This window comes from Rhododendron vialii, chromosome 1a (assembly GCF_030253575.1).
Source record: "Rhododendron vialii isolate Sample 1 chromosome 1a, ASM3025357v1".
NCBI classification, from domain to species: Eukaryota; Viridiplantae; Streptophyta; class Magnoliopsida; order Ericales; family Ericaceae; genus Rhododendron; species Rhododendron vialii.
Window position 1 is genome coordinate 41,981,492 of NC_080557.1, and position 19,071 is coordinate 42,000,562.

Sequence of the window (19,071 nt, forward strand, 5' to 3'; positions counted from 1 at the left end):
ACTTTTAGATTTTTTTTTCTGTTTTTTTTAGAAACTTTTTTTTTTACAAAAAACAATTTTTTCAAAAATTTTAAATAACTATAAGTAAATAAAGTGTGTTTTTCAAAAATTTGTTTTTGAAATTTCAAAACTCTTTTATAGAAAACTGTTTTTTACACAAAATTTGTTTTAAAAAAACTGTGTTTATAGTTTTAAAATTTGAAAACTATTAGTGTAAATATAATTCTTTCAAAATTTCTCCAAATTGTATTTCCAGTTTTTAAGTGAACAAAGTTCATTTTTTGTTTAACTGTTTCTAACATAAACTGTTTTTTTTTCCCCCTTCAAAAATCACTTTTTCAAAAAATATGCGTGAAATGAAGGAAAAAAGTGTTAGACTTGTCCCACATTGCTCATCTAAGTCATCCAAGTTTGGTTAATAAATTCTACCTATTGCCAATTGGTTTTAGGTTGGAACCATCTAAGAAATCTAACATGGTATCAGAGTTAGGTCTTGGGTGGCCTCACCTCTCGTGGGAAAGTCTCTGTCATCTCTATTGCCCGAGTCAGTCAGTCAGCTCCTGGTCTGTCACCTCCACGTGCATCCGGGCTGCACGTGAGGGGGAGTGTTAGACTTGTCCCACATTGCTCATCTAAGCCATCCAAGTTTGGTTAATAAATTCTAGAGGCTACTCCACCTATTGCCAATTGGTTTTAGGTTGGAACCCTCCAAGAAATCTAACAAAAAGTTTGGAGAGCCTATTGGTTTTGATTATGGGAAAAAAATAACCAATGTGAAATTTGACATTGCTAACTTTAGCAACTTCTAAATAGATAATCAAAAAAATGGATAATCAAAATCTGATGTGGCATGTGTTGATTATTCACATTTGTTTATTCCACTGCTGATGCTCTAATTCTCTACCTTTATAGTATGTTGGAAAGCTAATGGTGTCAGGCGCCCAAGACTCTTGCAATATTTGATTTTTTTAGTAATTTCATCACCAAACAGAAATTACTAAATTAAAATCAAGAGTATGAAACCAAAAGGTTGCCACCATTCAACAACCTTTGAATTGAGATAAAGTCTCTTATGGCCTGATTCGATCAAACTTGAGATCTTTGGCTTTTTCACCACATATGAGTATTAAGGTTGCATTTAGACCATGAATTGTTGTTCTCTATCAAAATCTCTACTAGTTCGTGGTTCAAAGACAAAAAAAACATCACTTGGTTTTCTTATTTTACATTAAGCAATTAGTAATTATACATTGGCCAATAATGACATTATCTTGCATTTGAGAATAATATATTTTCCTTTTTTGTTGTCTCGCATTGCAAATTCATTGTTACATACATGACAATAAAATCCCGGTGCATAGCACGGGTTTAGTGCTAGTAAAAGCAAATAAAAGAAGCACAGCAAGGAAATCACCTCATTAAATTCTTCCACCTCGTAACCTGGTTATATTTACTCATATGAGATTTTGAAAATCCCCAAACATAGGAACTAACTAAATTCACCTAGATTTACACAATCTGTTCTTACTCAGCCATTCAACATTTATGCGAGTGAGAAAAACAAACAATCTGCAAATTATAGGAATAAATTAAATGGCGAGTAGACATAGGCATATTTGATTGTAAAAATACTTTTATGGAATAATATTTTCTTGAGATACACCGATGAAGAGTAGATACATCAAATTTTCAACGAGCATTGCCACAAACACTTACTCAGACACACAGATGTGTCCGGAGCTATCAAATTTGTAGGGGCTCACATGTATTCGTTCAAACTTCAAGGATATCCTATATACTTGTCTGTCTGTGTTCAGAACATACTCTCTCAACTGCAAAGCTGGGAGCAGAGCTGCTCCAAACTGGTAGTGCTGTTTGTAGCATCAAACGTGTAAACCTTGCTCTTCCCATTGCTCAGGCATTTCAAGTCCAGCTGGTTGTGGATTGTGCTGGACTGCAGCACCACATCATTCAGGGAAAAAATTTTCAAATGTGAACACAACAAATTTCCGATGTTTTTTTTCCTACTAAATCACACCCAGAAAAGAATTGAAGTTTTCATAGACCGGCTCATGCGTCAGTTACTTTGAAGGGTTTTATTCGGCGTACAGGGCCTTTTTACTTGGTAGTTCTCTTTAATCCATGGTTGCAATGAAATCTGGGCAGTAATTTGTGAAATAAACATGAGGCTCATGCCTCATGCACCTCACGCCTCATGAGCTTCAGCTGCGCTTCACAAACTCTGTCTCGCCTCAAGGTGCTCAAGGCGTGCCTTTTGAAACAGTGTTTCAACGAGTTCATCATCACATAAGCCCATAATCATATGAACTTAACTTCATGATTTTTTTCCTTTGCTAATCTTTCTTGATGTTTTCAATATGATTTCAAGTTTTACTATGAGACTAGTGAAAAAATAGGGGCTGAAACAAGGGAATTTGTTATGAGTTACCTCACAATAGACTTGTTCCGGTTTGCATTTCCATAAAGGGGTAGGGACACAGCTCAAATAGTGACACCATGGACAGTGGTCATTCCCATCAACTCCACGAAGGAGCAAAACCAGGCCAGAAACAAATCTGTCAAGAAACGAACAATTCATGAATTAAACCATACGTAGAACACAAAGGAGAATGACAAAATCAAAGGCCTTTCCGCCTCCCTTCTGGAACTAGCAATGTGAATTCATTCAGCCATTTTGGTTCAAGCAACATGAAGAGACCGTGATGTTTTCACTAAGAATTCTCAAGCTTCCATGTGTATGGATGTTGAAAAAAGATGAACTCTTTGATGGTTAATCTTTTATTTTGCAGATCGCACACTTCACTCTCGTGAAAACGAAGGAAAGTGACTTTGCTGCTACTACCATAGCTCTACTGCCAATAATGTCACTATACATGCCCATTCATCTCATTAAAATCGAATAATCATGCCCTCATGCATCAACCACCGCCAATGTTACCACTCTGAGACACGTGACACGAGATTAAGGGAGTGGAGATTTGTTTTTTTGGGACTTGAATTGGAGCAAACGGGGACATATTTTTACTTGTTTTAGGACTTGAATAGAGCCACTTCTAGATCACTTTTTTATACATTGTACCATGTGGAGTACCAAGAGTAGAATTTTCTTTGGCATCATTCTCTTGCGCTCTTAAATAATTTACAGGAAGTGCTGAACTAGAAGGAAGAGTTGGAGCATAAAAAGGTTCAGAATATGGGGAAGACCATCATATTGAATATGAAGTAGAAGATTATTGAATTTGAAGGCGAAAGAGAAGAAACAAAGGCATTGCCAAACCATGATGGATTTAACATGGGGAATCATATGACTTTTCTTTTTGAGCTAATTAAAGATCTAATCACCACTATGATATTATGGATAAGCCCGGACAAGTAACTTACAGATGATTATGGTACAGGGCATCAACCCGAAACCAGAAGGAAGAAAGAAAAGTTACCCGGCAACAAGAATTATGAGAGAGATGACCAGCAATACTCGCTGATAAATCTTATATTTGGGCTTCGATGAGTTCCCGTAGTAACCAGGAGGAGAATTCCTTTGCCTCACCCACGCATACTGTGGGCGAATCAAAAACACAAATCCAAGCAGAAATCCGGTTGCAAACCCTCCGAGATGTGCAAAGTTATCCACGTGAGGAAGGATTCCCACCGCTAAGTTAATTGCAATGATGAGGACTAGAGTCAGCAGTGCAGCCAACTGATGAAGAAAACAAGAAGAACATGTAAGATAATCAAGTACTGAAAAATAAAATAGAGAGCTCAGCTTAGCAAAGAAAAGATTTTGAGTACTTTGTTGGCATATATCGTCCAATTCGTAAGGAGTTCGGAAAGCATGCCTCCGAGTAAACCAAATAGAGCTCCAGAGGCACCCACAGAAATCGTTGTTCGGATGAACAAAGCCGACAACAAGCTCCCACCTACTCCCGATATGGTGTACAGTAACCCTATCCGCACTGCTCAAAGATTGAAGTAGATAAACAAGGTTTGGAATCAGCTTAAGACACTAAGCAATCTACTGCAAATACGGATCAATCAGAAAATACTACATACGCAGGGATGTGCAGAATTTCAAATGCAGTCTTTCCATTAGCTAAGACACTGTTTGGATAATGAAATAAGTGTTTTTCTTCTATTGAGAAAACAAAATTGGCAACACATAAATCTTGAGACGAAGTAATCATGATTGGGACAAGTCAATAACTAAAGACGAAATGGGGAAGGATCAATATCCATACGAAATCCAAACTCCTGCTCGAGCCGAATGCCAACGAATAGCAGACTCAACATATTGGCGAGGACGTGGAAGACACCAGCATGTAACCATGTGCAACTGATCAGGCGCCATACCTCGTGTTGTTCCACCACTTTCTTCACTTCTAAAGCCCCCATGCTCTGTAGGCTGAACAAATGAAAACGATACAATTAGGTAGAGCATTTCAGCCCACTGAAAAACCATTACAAAGACCCGTTACTCAATGCCAACATGTCATAGAAGCAAAATAAGTCAAATAGAAATAGCTAACCCTATGAACCTAATGGTTAAACACATCGAAAAAGCACTTTCGAAACAGTAGTATCAACATTAGTACCTACAAGCTACAATGCATTAACTGCTGATGAACCAAAATCCATCCAAAAAGTATTTTTAAGTACAATAAAAGAACCTATGTAGGTCCAATGAGTTCTCCTTATGATGATCAGAAGATAAAGAAGTAGTGAAGTTCAACAAGCTTCAACAACGATTTCCGAAAATGGCAGATGATCTTTACCATCCTTTTCCAAAATCCAACTTGCAAAAATACCAACTCTGTGCAAATTTTAAAATATGGTAGTACTTGGGAAGCTGCAGATTACATGAAGTTGATTATCAGTCATGCAGAGTTTATCCTTAAATTAACGAATAGTTAATTTTCTTGAATGTTCTACAGGATTTGATAAGAAAACCTTCTCACCCAACTTATATTCTATATGAGTGTCGTGTCATCTCAATCCTTGTAGGATGATTCTTCCCCAAATAAACATTCTCTTTTATTTTCATGTGGTTAGGAGCTTACTCTCATCGCGTTATAGTCAATAGAGTCTCTTGCATGATGGTTAGGGAGACTTATGCCCATACTAATCCTAGGCCACCAGCTTCTTCCTAGTAAGAGGAATTTCAACAGGCTACGCAAAAGAGGCCAGTTCACTATTTTAGCTAGTAGAAGCACAATTTTGTGTCGCTACGGGCACGGGCACGGGCACGAGAGCCTCAATGCTCCTTTACTTTGACTGAGCCTGATCTTAGGATAGGCCTTTGTTTTTGTTTGCTTTGATCAGGGGAATGCCCCGGTGCTCCTGCATTACTGATTTCTTCTAATGAAAGCGTAATTTACCCAAAAACAACAACAACAAAAAAAAAAGTGAACAGGCATTTTTGCCCACTTTCATTTTGACTAGCCATCTAAAGCCAATCATTTTGAACCCAAAAAAGGAAAAACAAAGGAGGAGGTAATCATTGTCTAGTTCAAGCATTGACAACCGAACATAATGCGAGAACAAAAACATAAGCTAATCCCAAAATCCAAACTTGAAAATTAACTCAGGGTGTTCAGACAACCTTACGCGCCGACTAACATGAGAATATGGACTTACGTGGGACCAGAGGGTCCGAGGAGTGGGTTTTCCTTGAGGCTCTGGAACGCGAACCGGCCAAGAACATCGGCGCCCACACAGTTGTTGGACCTTTTGGGGCAGTCATTGAGGTACATTACAATGATAAAGAGAGCAACGTTGACAACCACAAAAATAGGCACGAGCCATGAGAAGTGCTTCTTGAACGGCTGATACATTTGTGGTGGCGGTCGAGGAGGAGACGTGGTGGAGCGGTGGTGGTGTTTATCGTCGCCGCGGCGGGAATGGACCTTGATTTGGAGCTTGTCCTCCCCCTCCACCGGTGGAGAGTCAGAGACCCTCCCCATATGCGGCGGATGAGGTTTGAGGAAGGAGAGTGGTTGGGATTGAATTTAGCAGGGGAACAACATTGTGGGTGTGAAGCGAAATTGGTGGCTTGGGTTTGTTTGTGTGGGGAATCATGGAGTTAGGAAGGGATGTGGGGATTGTGTGTTTGAGGAATGTGGAAGGTTGCTATATTTAGAGCTGTATTTAGAGAGAGAGAGAGAGAGAGAGAGAGAGAGAGAGAGAGATTGGGGAAGGATATACTCCAGTAAATAGCAAAGAAGAGCTGTCGTAATTCATACCTATGATGGCTAACAGTTATACTATGAAACAACGTTTGAGAGTGTACAGTTGTCGGCTGTTGTTTGTGTTGGCATGATTCACGTCACGTGTCATTTGAGAATAGAGTGAGAATTCAGTCCCCTTGGCAAAATTACCAATCTTGGAACTTTGTCGTGTTACTCTTTTTGTTGCTTTTGTTTTTAATCCTCGTTTTTGTTGCTTCATTTTCAGAAATGCTGCTTGGGCCCGTCTCGGGTCCAAAAAAGATAATCGGAGCCGCTCATTTTGTTCAATATATTTTTCTTAAGGTCCTTGTAAAAAACCAGCTTCATCCGAAAACGATAAGGGCATTTGCGAAGGGTCCAAAATCGCTTTAGAATTCTTTTACAGGGATTTTGGACGCTTCGCAAATGCCCTTATCATTTTCGGATGGAGCTGATTTTTTACAAAGACCTTAAGCAAAATATATTGAACAAAATGAACGGCTCCGATTATCTTTATTGGACCCAAGATGGGCCCAAACGCGCACCGTACACGCTGTCTGTGTAAAATCTGCTGTACCAGTAGCAAGGTCCCTTCCTTTTTTTTCTTGCCATAAGATTCTGCCTCAAATTGGCACACGCTACTGACTTCAGCATCCACATGTATTTTGTGTCACCATTCCCGGGAAAGGGAAAATTTATCGGTGCCGGGTGTGTATCACGTGGTGCTCGCTCGGCGCATTTGAGCCGTCCGTTGCGTTTTTGGACGGCTCGGATTTGGAGAGAGATAAATGAGAGAAAAGTGTTGGGGTGAGAAGAGAGAGAGGGTTTCAATCTGAACTATCCAAAAGTGTATTGGACGGCTCATATGTGCTGAGTAGATACCATGTGAGATATACCCACCTGACACCGAAAAACTCAGGAGAACTTTTTTTTCACTCTCCACTTAACAAATAAGGTCATTTTTTGTTCTTACCTAAAAGGAAAGTGTGTGCAAACGTATTTACATGCATAGGTTCGAATGTAGATATTTATGAAAATCACGTGCATTGTACAATTTCAAACATGTCTACGTTTCATTCCTCTTATGTAAAACGACAAATTAAAGTTTGACATTTCAAGTCTTGAATGAGATATGTTATATAGAGCTCAATGAGATTTAAGATGTAACTGATCCAATTTGATGTGAAACATCGACATCAACCTTGCCAAAAATGAACGATTCCACGTATCACGATAGACATGAAAAAGGTCGAAAGAATGGTTTAAACTGGATCCTCCGGTTAAAGGGTTGGTTCTAACTAGCTCTTTTTTTTATGGGGTATATTTGGTTCATGCATTTGTTGTTGTAGCTTATATATTTTCACTTCATCTTTTCTTTTTCTTCCCTTAAAATCTTGGATGCTGCTAAATACAACTGCGAATTTATTACATGTAGTCAATTCATAAAAGGAAATTTTGGAATTCCCTTTTATGAATTGGCTACATATAGTAAATTCGCAATTATATTTAGCCGGGTCCAAAATCTTTGGTCCAGCTAGTGTTATTGTGAGGATCAAAAAAAAAAAAAAAAGCTAGTGTTATTGGATTACACAAAGCAAGTAGATATATTTTTAATATTTCAGTTGCAAACTCAAGCGGGCGTTTGTAGTCCAACGGTTAGGATAATTGCCTTCCAAGCAATAGACCCGGGTTCGACTCCCGGCAAACGCACAGCAAACATTTTGCATTTGTTCTCCCTTTTTTTTTTTTTTTGTTGTTTTGAAAAACAAATTAGTGGTGCTACAGGTACAACAAAGGTTGTATAGCAGCCGAGCACAGATCAAATTGATTTTGCGCTCGTTTCGAGTCCTACAAAGATAATCGAAGTAGAAAAGGCTGTAAAGCAGCTGCGCACAGATCGATTTTGCGTCCGTCTCGGGTCCCACAAAAATGTTCGGAATCACTTATTTATTTTTTATTCAAAACAAATTAGTCATGCTACAGGTACAGCAAAGGCTGTATAGCAGCCGAGCACAGATCGAATTGATTTTGCGCTCGTTTCGGGTCCCACAAAAATGATCGAAGTAGAAAAGGCTGTGAAGCAGCTGTGCACAGATCGATTTTGCGTCCGTCTCGGATCCCACAAAAATGATCGGAATCACTTATTTTATTCAAATTACTTTTTTATGATCCTCTAAAAAATCATCTCAATTTGATATCGGTTAGAGTATTTACGAATTATTGCTATCAATTCAGAAAAAGACAAATGAGCATCACCAATCACAGGAAAGATATTTTGGCGCTGAAACGAACCACAACCTCAGAGGGCTTTTTCGTCATAAAATTCACTAATACTAATATCCCAGAATTATAAAACTCGTGGCCGAGACTCGTTTCAGCCGCACGTTTTCTTTCGTAACGTAACAAGTAACCACCAGCAGCAGCTCAGGCGTAGATGGCCACCGGCGCAAGCACCTCCGCCACGACACACGTGATCGGGTCCGCCGTCATCGAGCTGGCCCGAAGCAACCGCACCGGAGCCCCGTTCTCGGTCCGTATATCGACGAAGAGTAACAACGGCGTCTTCACCCGGGACGAGCGGGACCCGCGGGCGGAGGGGCCGTCTTGTATCTTCGTCGGCCCCATCGAAACTGCCCGCAAAGAAACCCTAGAAGCTCTCTATCGCCAGGTTTCCTCGTTTTACCTTCCACTTCGTTGCTTTTAATTGGGATTCAAATTCGTGTTTTAATTTTGTTGATTCGTCGATTGGTGATTGGAGAAAAAATTTGTTTTAGCAGAATAGAAAGTACTTTGTGGCAATTTATCGGAGAGATGCTTGTAATGTCGAATTGTATTCATACAGCTTCTTCTTTTAGTGTGTGTGTGATGCAAGGTGTCTCGGGCCAGTTTGCGTGCACCCTAGACTAATCCTACAGCCCCTCCAACATCCAATTCACACGCTTTCGTGTACGGTGAGGTGCCCCAAGAGTTGTTAGCAAGAAGAATTAAACCTGAGACCTTAGGAGGGAGCAAACCCCTAACCCCTAAGTCCTACCAAGATCACTTGACCAATCCCTTAGTGTTATATACATACAACATTATATACATGTATACGATATCAATAGTTTTGTTTTGTTATGTCCTTGCTGTATAGATATAGTATGGTGATTTAGTGCATAGTGTGATTCTTTGTATAGCAGGGGTATGCCCCCTAAGAGGTTGTAATGTGTTTCGTGCTTTTATGAAAGGAGTGCTTATCCAAAAAAAAAAAAACTTTATATACACGTATACGATATCCCGTAGGCTGTCTCCAATGTGCCTTGTATGGCGAAAAGTTTAAAAAGTGGGATCTAATTGTGTGCTTTAATATGATGAAAGAGTGTGTCTGTGTGTGTTAATTTAGTTTTATTTTAATCTTCTGAAGAATGTAATTTAGTTAGTAGATGAGTGTTCTACTAGTGTTGTCGAAGTGTGTTGAAGCGCATAATAAAAGATGTTACATGGTTATGTGCATATGTGTATCCTTCAGTAGTACCCTCTGCTTACGGACTCAGTTCCGCTCTCTCCCTCTCAATCTTCGCTATCGTGAACTTTAGTAGTATGTAACGTTTTCAAGAGATGCCTCCACGCTACCCGCTCATGCACACACATTTTGTGACTTGACTTATACCGCACGCATGTCCTTTCTTTGTGGCCTCATAACTTATGGCTTCACTGACATTACATAGCTACGCTCAAGTCTGGAATATGTTTTTCAACTAGTCTGTCAAGTAATCCTTATGTTGCTGTTTCAACATATTCATTTGTCGTTAAACTAGAAATGGCATGTCCAAACTGAATATCTACAAGCAATTGACGAATTCTCAGAAACTAGAGAAACTGTATTTGATGATATAAGTCATATCACATTGTGGAGAAATTAGTCCTTCAGTGATGGATTAATAATGGGTCTACTTGTAGAAGCGCTAACTTTTGAGGAATTCGTGAGGTTGCTTTTAGCCTTACGAGACCTAATAGCGAAATGGATTGAGTTTTCGTGAATAAGTTGTTTAACAGGTAAGGCTTAAACTAGCCACACTAAAGAGATAATCCTAATGAATAGAATTCAACATGTTAATTCTCTCTCCTTCTCTTACTCTGTCAGTTTCATTTCTCTCGTTTCTTATTTCTTGTTCTTGTCCTAGGCACGGGATGCTTATTACAGTGGCAATCCTTTAATAGTTGATGACATGTTCGATAGAGTAGAGGTAAACGTTATGCACTAAGATGACCTTTAGCTACAATAACATGGTCTTTGACTCGTTATGCATTGAACTCATATATTTACGCAACTGGAACAGTTGAAATTACGGTCTTATGGTTCAAAGTATGTTGTCAAATACCCACGTTGCAGCCTTAGGAGGCAGTCAACATATGCTGATGCTGAGGTAAATTTATTCCAACCTTGCTTTCTATACAAATACATGTAGTTACAGTTGTGTTGCATTTGATGATAAGGCAATATTATCCCAACCTATATGTCGTAAAAATATGTGTGGTATTAGTCTTGTGCTGTTTCTCATCAGCCTCTTTTTCAAGCAAATGATCAGTGACTATATTTTGATAGGGTTTTTTGTCCAGAGTCAAAAGAATGAACACTCTCCTGCAACTGTTCCCCTTATGTAACTTCACTTTCTTTTTTTTCTTTTGGCTTTCCAATGTATCCAAGGACATTGAAAGTTCCATTTTCTATTATCTCGTTGACCACAACGGTATCTGATATTCTGAATGTAGTACTTTATATGTAAACAAGCGCATTCAATTGTTATCCCCTTGAAGATTTAATGACGTGTATGTAGGGCAGGAAGATCCTTCACAGGTCTTTCTACTAGCAGGTGTATGGCTCCTGTTTCTTGGTTTTGGAAGTTCAGCATGCCTCATCCCCGTAATCTACAGTATTGGTCATGCTTATCAGGATGCATTTAGTTCCGGATATTATTACAGCAGCCAGCCATCTCAGTTCCTTGCCATATTGAACGGCATGCTTTTTATGGCATTGGGGTCTGTGATTGGTTATCCAATTGCATCAGCTTCTGGTAATAATCTTTTGGCCTCCTACTGGTACATATCTATCTAAGCTTTCTATACTGTCTAAAACTTTGGCTCTATCAAAAATTACACGAATCTTTTAGAAGTAATTAAATGAGTCTCGAACGTGAGTCTCATTGAGGGATTGTATCCTCAGTTTTTGTAGTGTCTTTATGGGGGACAAAATAAGTTTGAAGAACCAAACCAAACCAAGTCTTGTGTCCCAATCAATTAGGGTCAGCTACATGAATCCTATTTTCCCATTGAGCTCTGTCCAGGGCTACTTGCTACCTGTTCACTTAGATTTAGTAAGCCCAAATCGTTCCATATCATGGCATCCAAAGTCAAAGTCAGTTTACTGTAAGGTTGAAGAAAATAGCTGAATTTACTACGAAATTTCATTGACAGGAACAGATCTACTTAACAGAAAAGGGGGAACGACAGATCTTGCATTGTTATTCTGAATGGCTAGGAAATCTTTTAGAGGGACATATGTTTTTTTTTGATAAGCACATTTCATTGATTAAGCTCGAACCATTACAGAACTAAAAGGGGCGTACCCCTGTATGAACAAATTCTGCTATAGACAGATCCCATTCCAGGGTACAAGAAAAGGAGCAGAAAAAAACTACAAACTAACCAAAGTAGACCAAAACTGTTACAAAGAATAAATGCAATCGGGGAGCCTCCAACTACGACGTATGTTAAGTGTACTGCTTTAAAAAATTTCTTTAAACGGGAGTGTATGTTGTACCACCAGCTGAAAAGCCCTTCCCCATTGTCACAGATCATAACCATAAGCTAACATTTCAAGCAATTTTAAGCCAAGCCTCTCTGGTTTAGTGTTTCGGTCTGTAGTATAACTTAGCCAGTTATCAGAAAATGAGCAAACTGAGGTAACATATGGTTTGCTTGGGAAAGCAGCAAATAACTGGCGATTTTGTGGTGTTGTTATCATCCTAATGTCACGCTTCATTTGAAAACTCCTTGCAGTTAAAGCGCTTGAAGGGCTTTGGAGGAATGACTTGGTAGCAGTTAAGGGAGCTTGCCCAAATTGTGGGGAGGAGGTTGTTCAATCACAAATAAGCTTGTTTCTTTCGAATTTTCCAAAGCTTATAACTTTAGAGTTGGTTCTACTTTTTGGTATAGATTTTCCAGTCATGTCCCGTATGGATCAACTTTCAATGCATTGTCCTCAAAGCTTTAAGCCCTTGCAGGTGTTTGGATTTGCAAGATCGAATCAGTCCAATTACTCCCCCCATAGAGCAGATTGTCATGTGTGTGAATGCTCTCTGGAATTCCGCACCAAGGTTGAGGTAAAAGCAGTTTGCTTGTATTTGCATGTTAAAGGATGCGTATTTGCTTGTTAGAGAATGCATACTTCACGAACTTGATTAAGCTTTCAATTGTTGAGTTAGGAAAAGCAATTAGGAAGGAGAATAACCAATGTAACATTGAGAGGAGATGAAGCAAGTATATACTCCTACTATATAGGAAGGGCCATAGCCGATAACGTGGTTGTTCTTATGCATAAAAAGAACAAAAATACGGTACATTTCATCATTTGATTTGGTAGTTTTTGTGTATCTTTCAATCCTTTGCATATTTTTTGTGATACATTTTATTGGGTCATTGAATGGTGTTGAAACCAAGAACATCATATGGTCAGCAGTACAGTTCACAAATTGCAGTCTAGCGAGCATTTCTAGTGTGAAATTGACCCGATTTTCATTTTGGAACTATAATACATACAAGCCCCAAGTATTATCATTGCTTACGTGGGTTTTTTTATGATTTTATTGTACAGCAATCCATCTCAATTCCGGGTAGACGTTTGGTTTATGGGCGAATTTACTTGATTAAACAGAGAGGCAGGAGTCACCATCAAAGATGGAAGTAAGATGCATGGCTAGTTGATGCTCCACATGATTAATGTGATCCCTAGAATTGCATACCATATCCTGATTCTTTGTCTCGCATTTTTCTCCTGTTTGGAAATTGTAATAATCCTAAAAGAAGTACTGATCTCTAATCAATACAAAGTTTGTGTGTCTGGTATTACGCACAGTTTTGAGTCAACTCTTCTAAGCGTCCATCCCAGCTCAAAATCATGATCCTGAAGCTTCCGGTTGTCAAAATCATGCGTTCTTCTTGTTCCTTTTGTCACAGAGTGCCAAGAGAAGAGATTTGATGGGTGGTGTTTATACTGAATTAATTTGCTTATCATTCATCAAAATTGTGAAAACAGGTTTAACAGATCAGTGCAACATCCAAATTCAGGGACCATGGCACCGAAACCACAAAACAGGACAGAAACAGTTGTAGTCCAATGGACTTACCCATTAGCAAACTTCTGAAAGTAATGCGTATATGGGTTGAACTGCCATGAGAAATATCGACGCAGATAATGCAAATAAAAACTTGATTAATTGCAATACAGAGCAAAATCTCCCACTTTTTATGGGATGCTAAAAGAGTAACTGTCAAGGAAACAGTATCTACTATGATCTGAAACCCATCCATGCACTCCCGAATCTAGTCGTAAAATGAAATGGAAAACTTAACTATTGGAGATTTTCAAATTTCCAAATTGTAGTCAGGACAGTAAGCTGAAGCCTCATACAACAAAGCTAGATAACTATGGTTCTGCGAGAGAGGATGAGGGTTGCTAAGTCGGGAAGCCAACAAATCAGAAGTGCGCCAAGCTGTATACTAGAATCCATGCAAGCTGATGAAAAGAGCAGAAGAGTAAGCTACACAAAGCATCAAATGAAATTGTAAGAGAGACAACAGCAAGAACAAGATGTTATTACATACCAGAAAGAGCATTACAGAAACAAAAAGCCCCTCTTGGAGGAGAGCTCCATGGCCACCAAAATCTTCTTCATCAATCTTAAGTATCATCGCGTAATAACCATATATAATCCCGGAGGATAACACCAGGAACCTGAGCAAAGTGATATTAAAAGTGATCATGGAATGTTTGCATATACAAAAGCAGAGGTTGATCGGAAGTATGATATTTGAAGACAGACAAAGTATATCAACAAACAGCCAAATTCCCTTCCAATAAAACTTGACAAGCAGCAAGAGACATTGCGATGGGAAAGCAGGTCTTCAGCTGGCTAATCAGGTTACCCACACTTCTACTTTATCTCCTACAGATGGTCCTTTGGAGGGAACTATCAAGCACCAGAACCTTTAGACCCATGAGAACCATTTAAACTTCAGGGAACCAAAATAGACATTTTTCCACTGAGATGTAAAACATTCAAATGATTTTTCCCACACATGCAAATCTCGGAGCATGACAATTTCTTAAAAGCAGGGCAATAAGCAAAGCAATTCACACTAAAAAGAACTCCAAGATTTGCAAGACCATGTCACCAATAAAGTTTACAACCAGGTATGCCGCCCATAAAAAGTCGTTAAGTCACTGGGGATGAAATTCCAAAATAGAGGGCCCCGGCCTATACCACAAGAAACTCATAGAAAAATGATGTATATCTTCTCAAGCAATTGCAACAATTTGGAAATCTTGTCAAGATATGGCTGGAGGAGTCGAAGCAGGAACTTACACAACAATCCATATGCCCCCAGTTAAAGGAATGGCACCCCATAGCAACCCACAAACAAGGGCCACCACTTGTCGTATCCAATGCAATACATCCCCTAATTGGTCCTGGAGAAGAGTTGAATTCCATAGTGAATAACTCATTAAATCAAACCCATTCGGTAATAGTAAAAAAGAAGGAAAAGTTCACTAGACAAGGATACTGTAGCTGCAAAATGTTCCCAATACTATCACTCTAGGCATTTATTATTTCGCTAGAGCTTAAAGGTCTTAACTATATGTTCTTGTTGCCTAACGTAGAAGGTGAAATTAGGAACTCAATTTGAAATTATTACACATCTCAAACATAGTCAAGTATTGAGAATATATATCATGCTCAAACTTCGCCAAGTAGCAGCAGCACAAACTTGCTCCTTTGCAAGACCTTAACTGTTCACAGCTTCACGCAACAAAGCTACCAGGCCTGTAGCATTTGCTTACAAGGGCTTATAAGTAAGTAATGAATAACCAGGTTTTCAACATGACCTGTCAAGCATTTTCAAAAGTCGACTGATTTTCAAACCTTCTAAAATGATGTTTAATCAGATGTCAGCAAGACCAAAGGGATTATGACTCTATACTTCTCCGGTTCTCCCCGTGGAACAATAGTTTCAAGACCCAAAATGACATGGCATGATACACGGGAATATGAAGTCAAGAAAAAACAAAGAAACAAGTGAATTAAAATATCAGGAATAAGAGGATTGAATAAAGAAAATTGATCGACTAGAGAGAGTTTCCTGAATCTGATAGGATTATGAGCAGAAGGTGAAGAAACAAGTGAATTCAAAATTCAAAAAATCAGGAATAGGAGGATTGAATAAGCACACTAATCTTATAGAGGGTTTCCTGAATCCGATAGATTTTCCGCATGTTCCTATTAGTTTCTAAGAAGAAGAAAAATCCACCTGCATCAAGTCTTTTCTAACCGGATATTTTAAGTGGTGGTTCAATGTGAACTGCTTTTAAGATCAAAAGGTTATTCCTCCAGTAAACGTCCGGTCACAAAGGCAGTTGAACAATATCTCGACATTTCTTTAACCCATGTCAGCTTCAAGTTCATATTAGAGAATAGTTGTTGCCCCAGCTGTTGAGGGTGGCTTTTTGGGAAACAAGTAAAGGCTTTTCCATTTGAAAAATGAATGGAAAGGTTGATGAGATGGAGGAAAGCGATAAGGGGGCAAAAGACAGGATCGAAGAACAGAAAAGGAAAGGTATACGCGCCATCCTAGGGCTGCTTGTTTCGACGGCAAGCCAAAGACCAGGAGCATTAAAGATTACATTTATGTAGCAGAATTGTGAACGTAGCCCTACCCCCTTGCTTTTGCGGCTGCTGCTGGATTTGCTGTGTGTGAGTGGCTTTGAGCCTGTCATGCCACCACCTAGGAAGTTAGACTAGAAGGAGGCCTAGGACGGAGTTTGCTTAGTACTCAAAGCCTTCTTTTATTTTATGGATTAATCCTCTGAAATACATTCTTCCTTCTCACATTAAGGCTCCGATTGTTTCCATGTAAAACATTTTACATGAAAATTATCTATAATGAAAACTATTTTTGTGGAAAACAAATTTGTTAGCTTTTAATTTTTGGTGTTTGGTTGTTACTCATTTTATTTGGGATGTCCATGCCTAAGCAGTGAAGAACACTTACCAAGAAGCGGGTGTAAGTCAATTTCATCCGATTTCATGTAAAACATTTTACTTGGAAAAGATTTTACCAGATTTTATACAAATAAACACCAAAAGTTTAGCAAAACATTTTTGGGGATAATATTATAAGTCCAAACAAACGGAGCCTAACTCTCTGTTTCATTTATTCTTACATTTGGGTATTGCATTCTAAGCAATTTGAATTCTATTCTGAGATACAAGAAAGCCTACAGCAGCAAATTCAGGAAACTGGGACTCCCACTCTATTACTACTACTACTTTTGTACATGGCTTTGAAGCTTCCCATGCATTGCAAGCATATAAACACTCCATCTCCGCATTAATATCTTACCCAAAAAGGGCGAAAGACAAGAATTCAAGGGCATAATCGATGGCGATCGATGCTTCATCATTCAACCATAACCTTAAGCTATAGTAAAATCTACACAGAGCAATCAATTTAACAATTTGGATCTAACAATGATACACATCGATATTCTGAAAAAAACCTAGAGTTAAAAGTCCGAACCTTGTCCCACGAGGCCTCTGGATCTAACAATTTGGCGAATTTGAAGGGAGACAAGTGACCGTTCTGGTGTTGCTGTTGCTGAAGATTGAACTTCACCGATTTCTTCTCTTTCATACTCAGAATCCGATTAATTTCTGACACGATAAATCTGCAAATCTTCAGCAGATTCAATCGGAGTACGATTTAGGGTTCGTGATGAGAGAGAGAGAGAGAGAGAGAGGGTTCGATACGATCGATGGAGAGGAGAGTATCGTCAGTTGTCTGTGGTAAAAGTGGAATAAAAAAGAAAATTGCTATTCCCCCCCCCCTGACACCCCACCCCCCCGGCCCCACACCCCATTGACCTCCTTACCCCTTACCCCCTTCCTTCTCTTTTCCTTTTTGTTTTCTTTTTACCCGGCCCCCCTCCCCCCACAGCCTTCCATTTTTGTTTTCTTTTTCCCTTTTCCTTTTTGTTTTCTTTTACCTTTTTCCCTTTTCCTTTTTGTTTTCTTTTACCCCAGCCTTCCATTTTTGTTTTCTCTTTTTTTTATCCGGCCGTTTTCCTCTTTTTTTTACCCGCCCCCGCCCCCCCCCCCAGCCTTCTTTTTTTGTTTCTTTTTGTTTTTACCCAGCACCCCCAGCCCTCTCTTTTTGTTTTTTTTGTTTTTAATCAAACCCCAGCCTTTCCTTAAAACCCGGATTATCCCCCGGCCCCCCACCCAAAAAACATCCGGCCCCCCCTCCCCTCTTAAAACACCTTCACCTTTGTTTTGTTTTTTTTTAATCAAACCCCAGCCTTTCCTTAAAACCCGGATTATCCCCCGGCCCCCCCTCCCCTCTTAAAACACCTTCACCTTTGTTTTTTTTTTTTTTAATCAAACCCCAGCCTTTCCTTAAAATCCGGATTATCCCCCGGCCCCCCCACCCAAAAAACATCCGGCCCCCCCTCCCCTCTTAAAACACCTTCACCTTTTAAATTTTATTTTTATTTAATTAATTTTATCTTATTTATTTAATTTCTATAAATATACCGGGTCAAAAATCGTATTTTTTTGATCATTTTATTTTAAATGGTCATAATGAATTTTTTGCTTTAAAACTTTTCAACAAATACCCTAAAACTCATTATTTAGTTTCAAGACTCTTTTAGGGTGTTCATTGAAAGGCTTTGGAGGCAAAAATTTATTACGACCATTTAGGATGAAATGATCAGAAAAATAACATCTTTGCACCAGTTCAAACAGATTGAAAATTGAAATATTTATTTTTGTAACTATATTTTTATTAGACTTGAACCTAGAATTAGACTTCAACCATAGAGCAAATATTGGGGGGGGGGGCCGCCATATGGGGTGAGGAGAGAGGTCCTCATTTTCCTATAAATAGAATCCTTTGTGAAACCATTCAATTCACACCTTGAATCTCTCCAACTTTCCTCTCTAGAAACTTTGTGTTTGCTCTTTGTTCTTACTTTGTTCTTAGTATTATTGAGTTTCTTCTTGAATTCTTCAAGAAACTCAACCCAAGGCCGCCACCAAATCACCACCTGATCAGCCTCTCGATCCAAAAAATTTAGTAGTTTAGTCAATATTTATTTTCGAGAGAAAAAAAAGTATTTTCTTTTCTCTTTCGAAGCTACCATAAGCTTACTGTAAGAAGTCACTTCGTTCGATAGCCACATTCATCTTCCGTAAGCTACCGTAACCTTCTGTTATATTTTATTTTTGTGTTTAAAAATGCATATTAAGTTAAAATACTAAAGATAGCTAGAAAACTTATTCTACTAAAATTACTGGTCTAAAGCATAAGTGGTTTCCACTCCAAAGGTGTCCGTCCATGTGACACTATGCTTTATGATCGTTTTTACAATTGTGGAGTAACCCGAGGCTAACACCCTCGAAAGTTTGTCAGCAAGTCTGGCTTCGTACCGACTAAGGAAGGAATGGTGATTCTAATTGGACTCGTCCGACCATCCGACCTGGGACTTTCCTGGTTATTTCTATGTCAAATATAATCCACACAATTTAGAATA

At 38.9% G+C, this 19,071-nt stretch overlaps 3 protein-coding genes and 1 non-coding gene across 6 annotated transcripts; 2 read left to right on the forward strand and 2 right to left on the reverse strand.

Moving 5' to 3' along the window:
- Nucleotides 1-1,613: 1,613 nt before the first annotated feature.
- LOC131335867 (RHOMBOID-like protein 1) lies at nucleotides 1,614-6,225 on the reverse strand. Its single transcript, XM_058371420.1, has 6 exons — nucleotides 5,653-6,225; nucleotides 4,257-4,420; nucleotides 3,811-3,974; nucleotides 3,459-3,718; nucleotides 2,450-2,576; nucleotides 1,614-1,954 (listed from the first exon to the last, which is right to left on the reverse strand). Exons 1-6 carry the CDS (start codon nucleotides 5,976-5,978, stop codon nucleotides 1,829-1,831), a joined length of 1,167 nt encoding a protein of 388 aa, XP_058227403.1. The 5' UTR covers nucleotides 5,979-6,225; the 3' UTR covers nucleotides 1,614-1,828.
- A 1,634-nt stretch (nucleotides 6,226-7,859) lies between these two features.
- TRNAG-UCC (transfer RNA glycine (anticodon UCC)) lies at nucleotides 7,860-7,931 on the forward strand. Its single transcript has one exon. It is a non-coding gene; the product is annotated as a tRNA-Gly (tRNA).
- Nucleotides 7,932-8,553: 622 nt separating this feature from the next.
- On the forward strand, nucleotides 8,554-13,346 carry LOC131322595 (PGR5-like protein 1B, chloroplastic). 3 transcript variants are annotated; one of them, XM_058353966.1, is made up of 8 exons: nucleotides 8,554-8,889; nucleotides 10,385-10,447; nucleotides 10,541-10,627; nucleotides 10,807-10,861; nucleotides 11,039-11,275; nucleotides 12,261-12,334; nucleotides 12,485-12,583; nucleotides 13,075-13,346. In XM_058353966.1, the coding sequence occupies exons 1-8, from the start codon at nucleotides 8,656-8,658 to the stop codon at nucleotides 13,165-13,167; spliced, it is 942 nt and encodes a 313-aa protein (XP_058209949.1). In that variant the 5' UTR covers nucleotides 8,554-8,655; the 3' UTR covers nucleotides 13,168-13,346. The 3 variants fall into 3 exon arrangements, with proteins under 3 accessions (XP_058209949.1, XP_058209963.1, XP_058209956.1); XM_058353980.1 differs by lacking the exon at nucleotides 10,807-10,861 and having other exon boundaries at nucleotides 8,555-8,889; nucleotides 11,155-11,275; XM_058353973.1 differs by lacking the exon at nucleotides 10,807-10,861 and having other exon boundaries at nucleotides 8,557-8,889; nucleotides 11,044-11,275.
- A 326-nt stretch (nucleotides 13,347-13,672) lies between these two features.
- Nucleotides 13,673-17,342, reverse strand: LOC131322610 (uncharacterized). The gene is made up of 4 exons (XM_058353993.1): nucleotides 17,058-17,342; nucleotides 14,846-14,949; nucleotides 14,085-14,214; nucleotides 13,673-13,995 (listed from the first exon to the last, which is right to left on the reverse strand). The coding sequence occupies exons 1-4, from the start codon at nucleotides 17,169-17,171 to the stop codon at nucleotides 13,957-13,959; spliced, it is 387 nt and encodes a 128-aa protein (XP_058209976.1). The 5' UTR covers nucleotides 17,172-17,342; the 3' UTR covers nucleotides 13,673-13,956.
- Nucleotides 17,343-19,071: the final 1,729 nt, after the last annotated feature.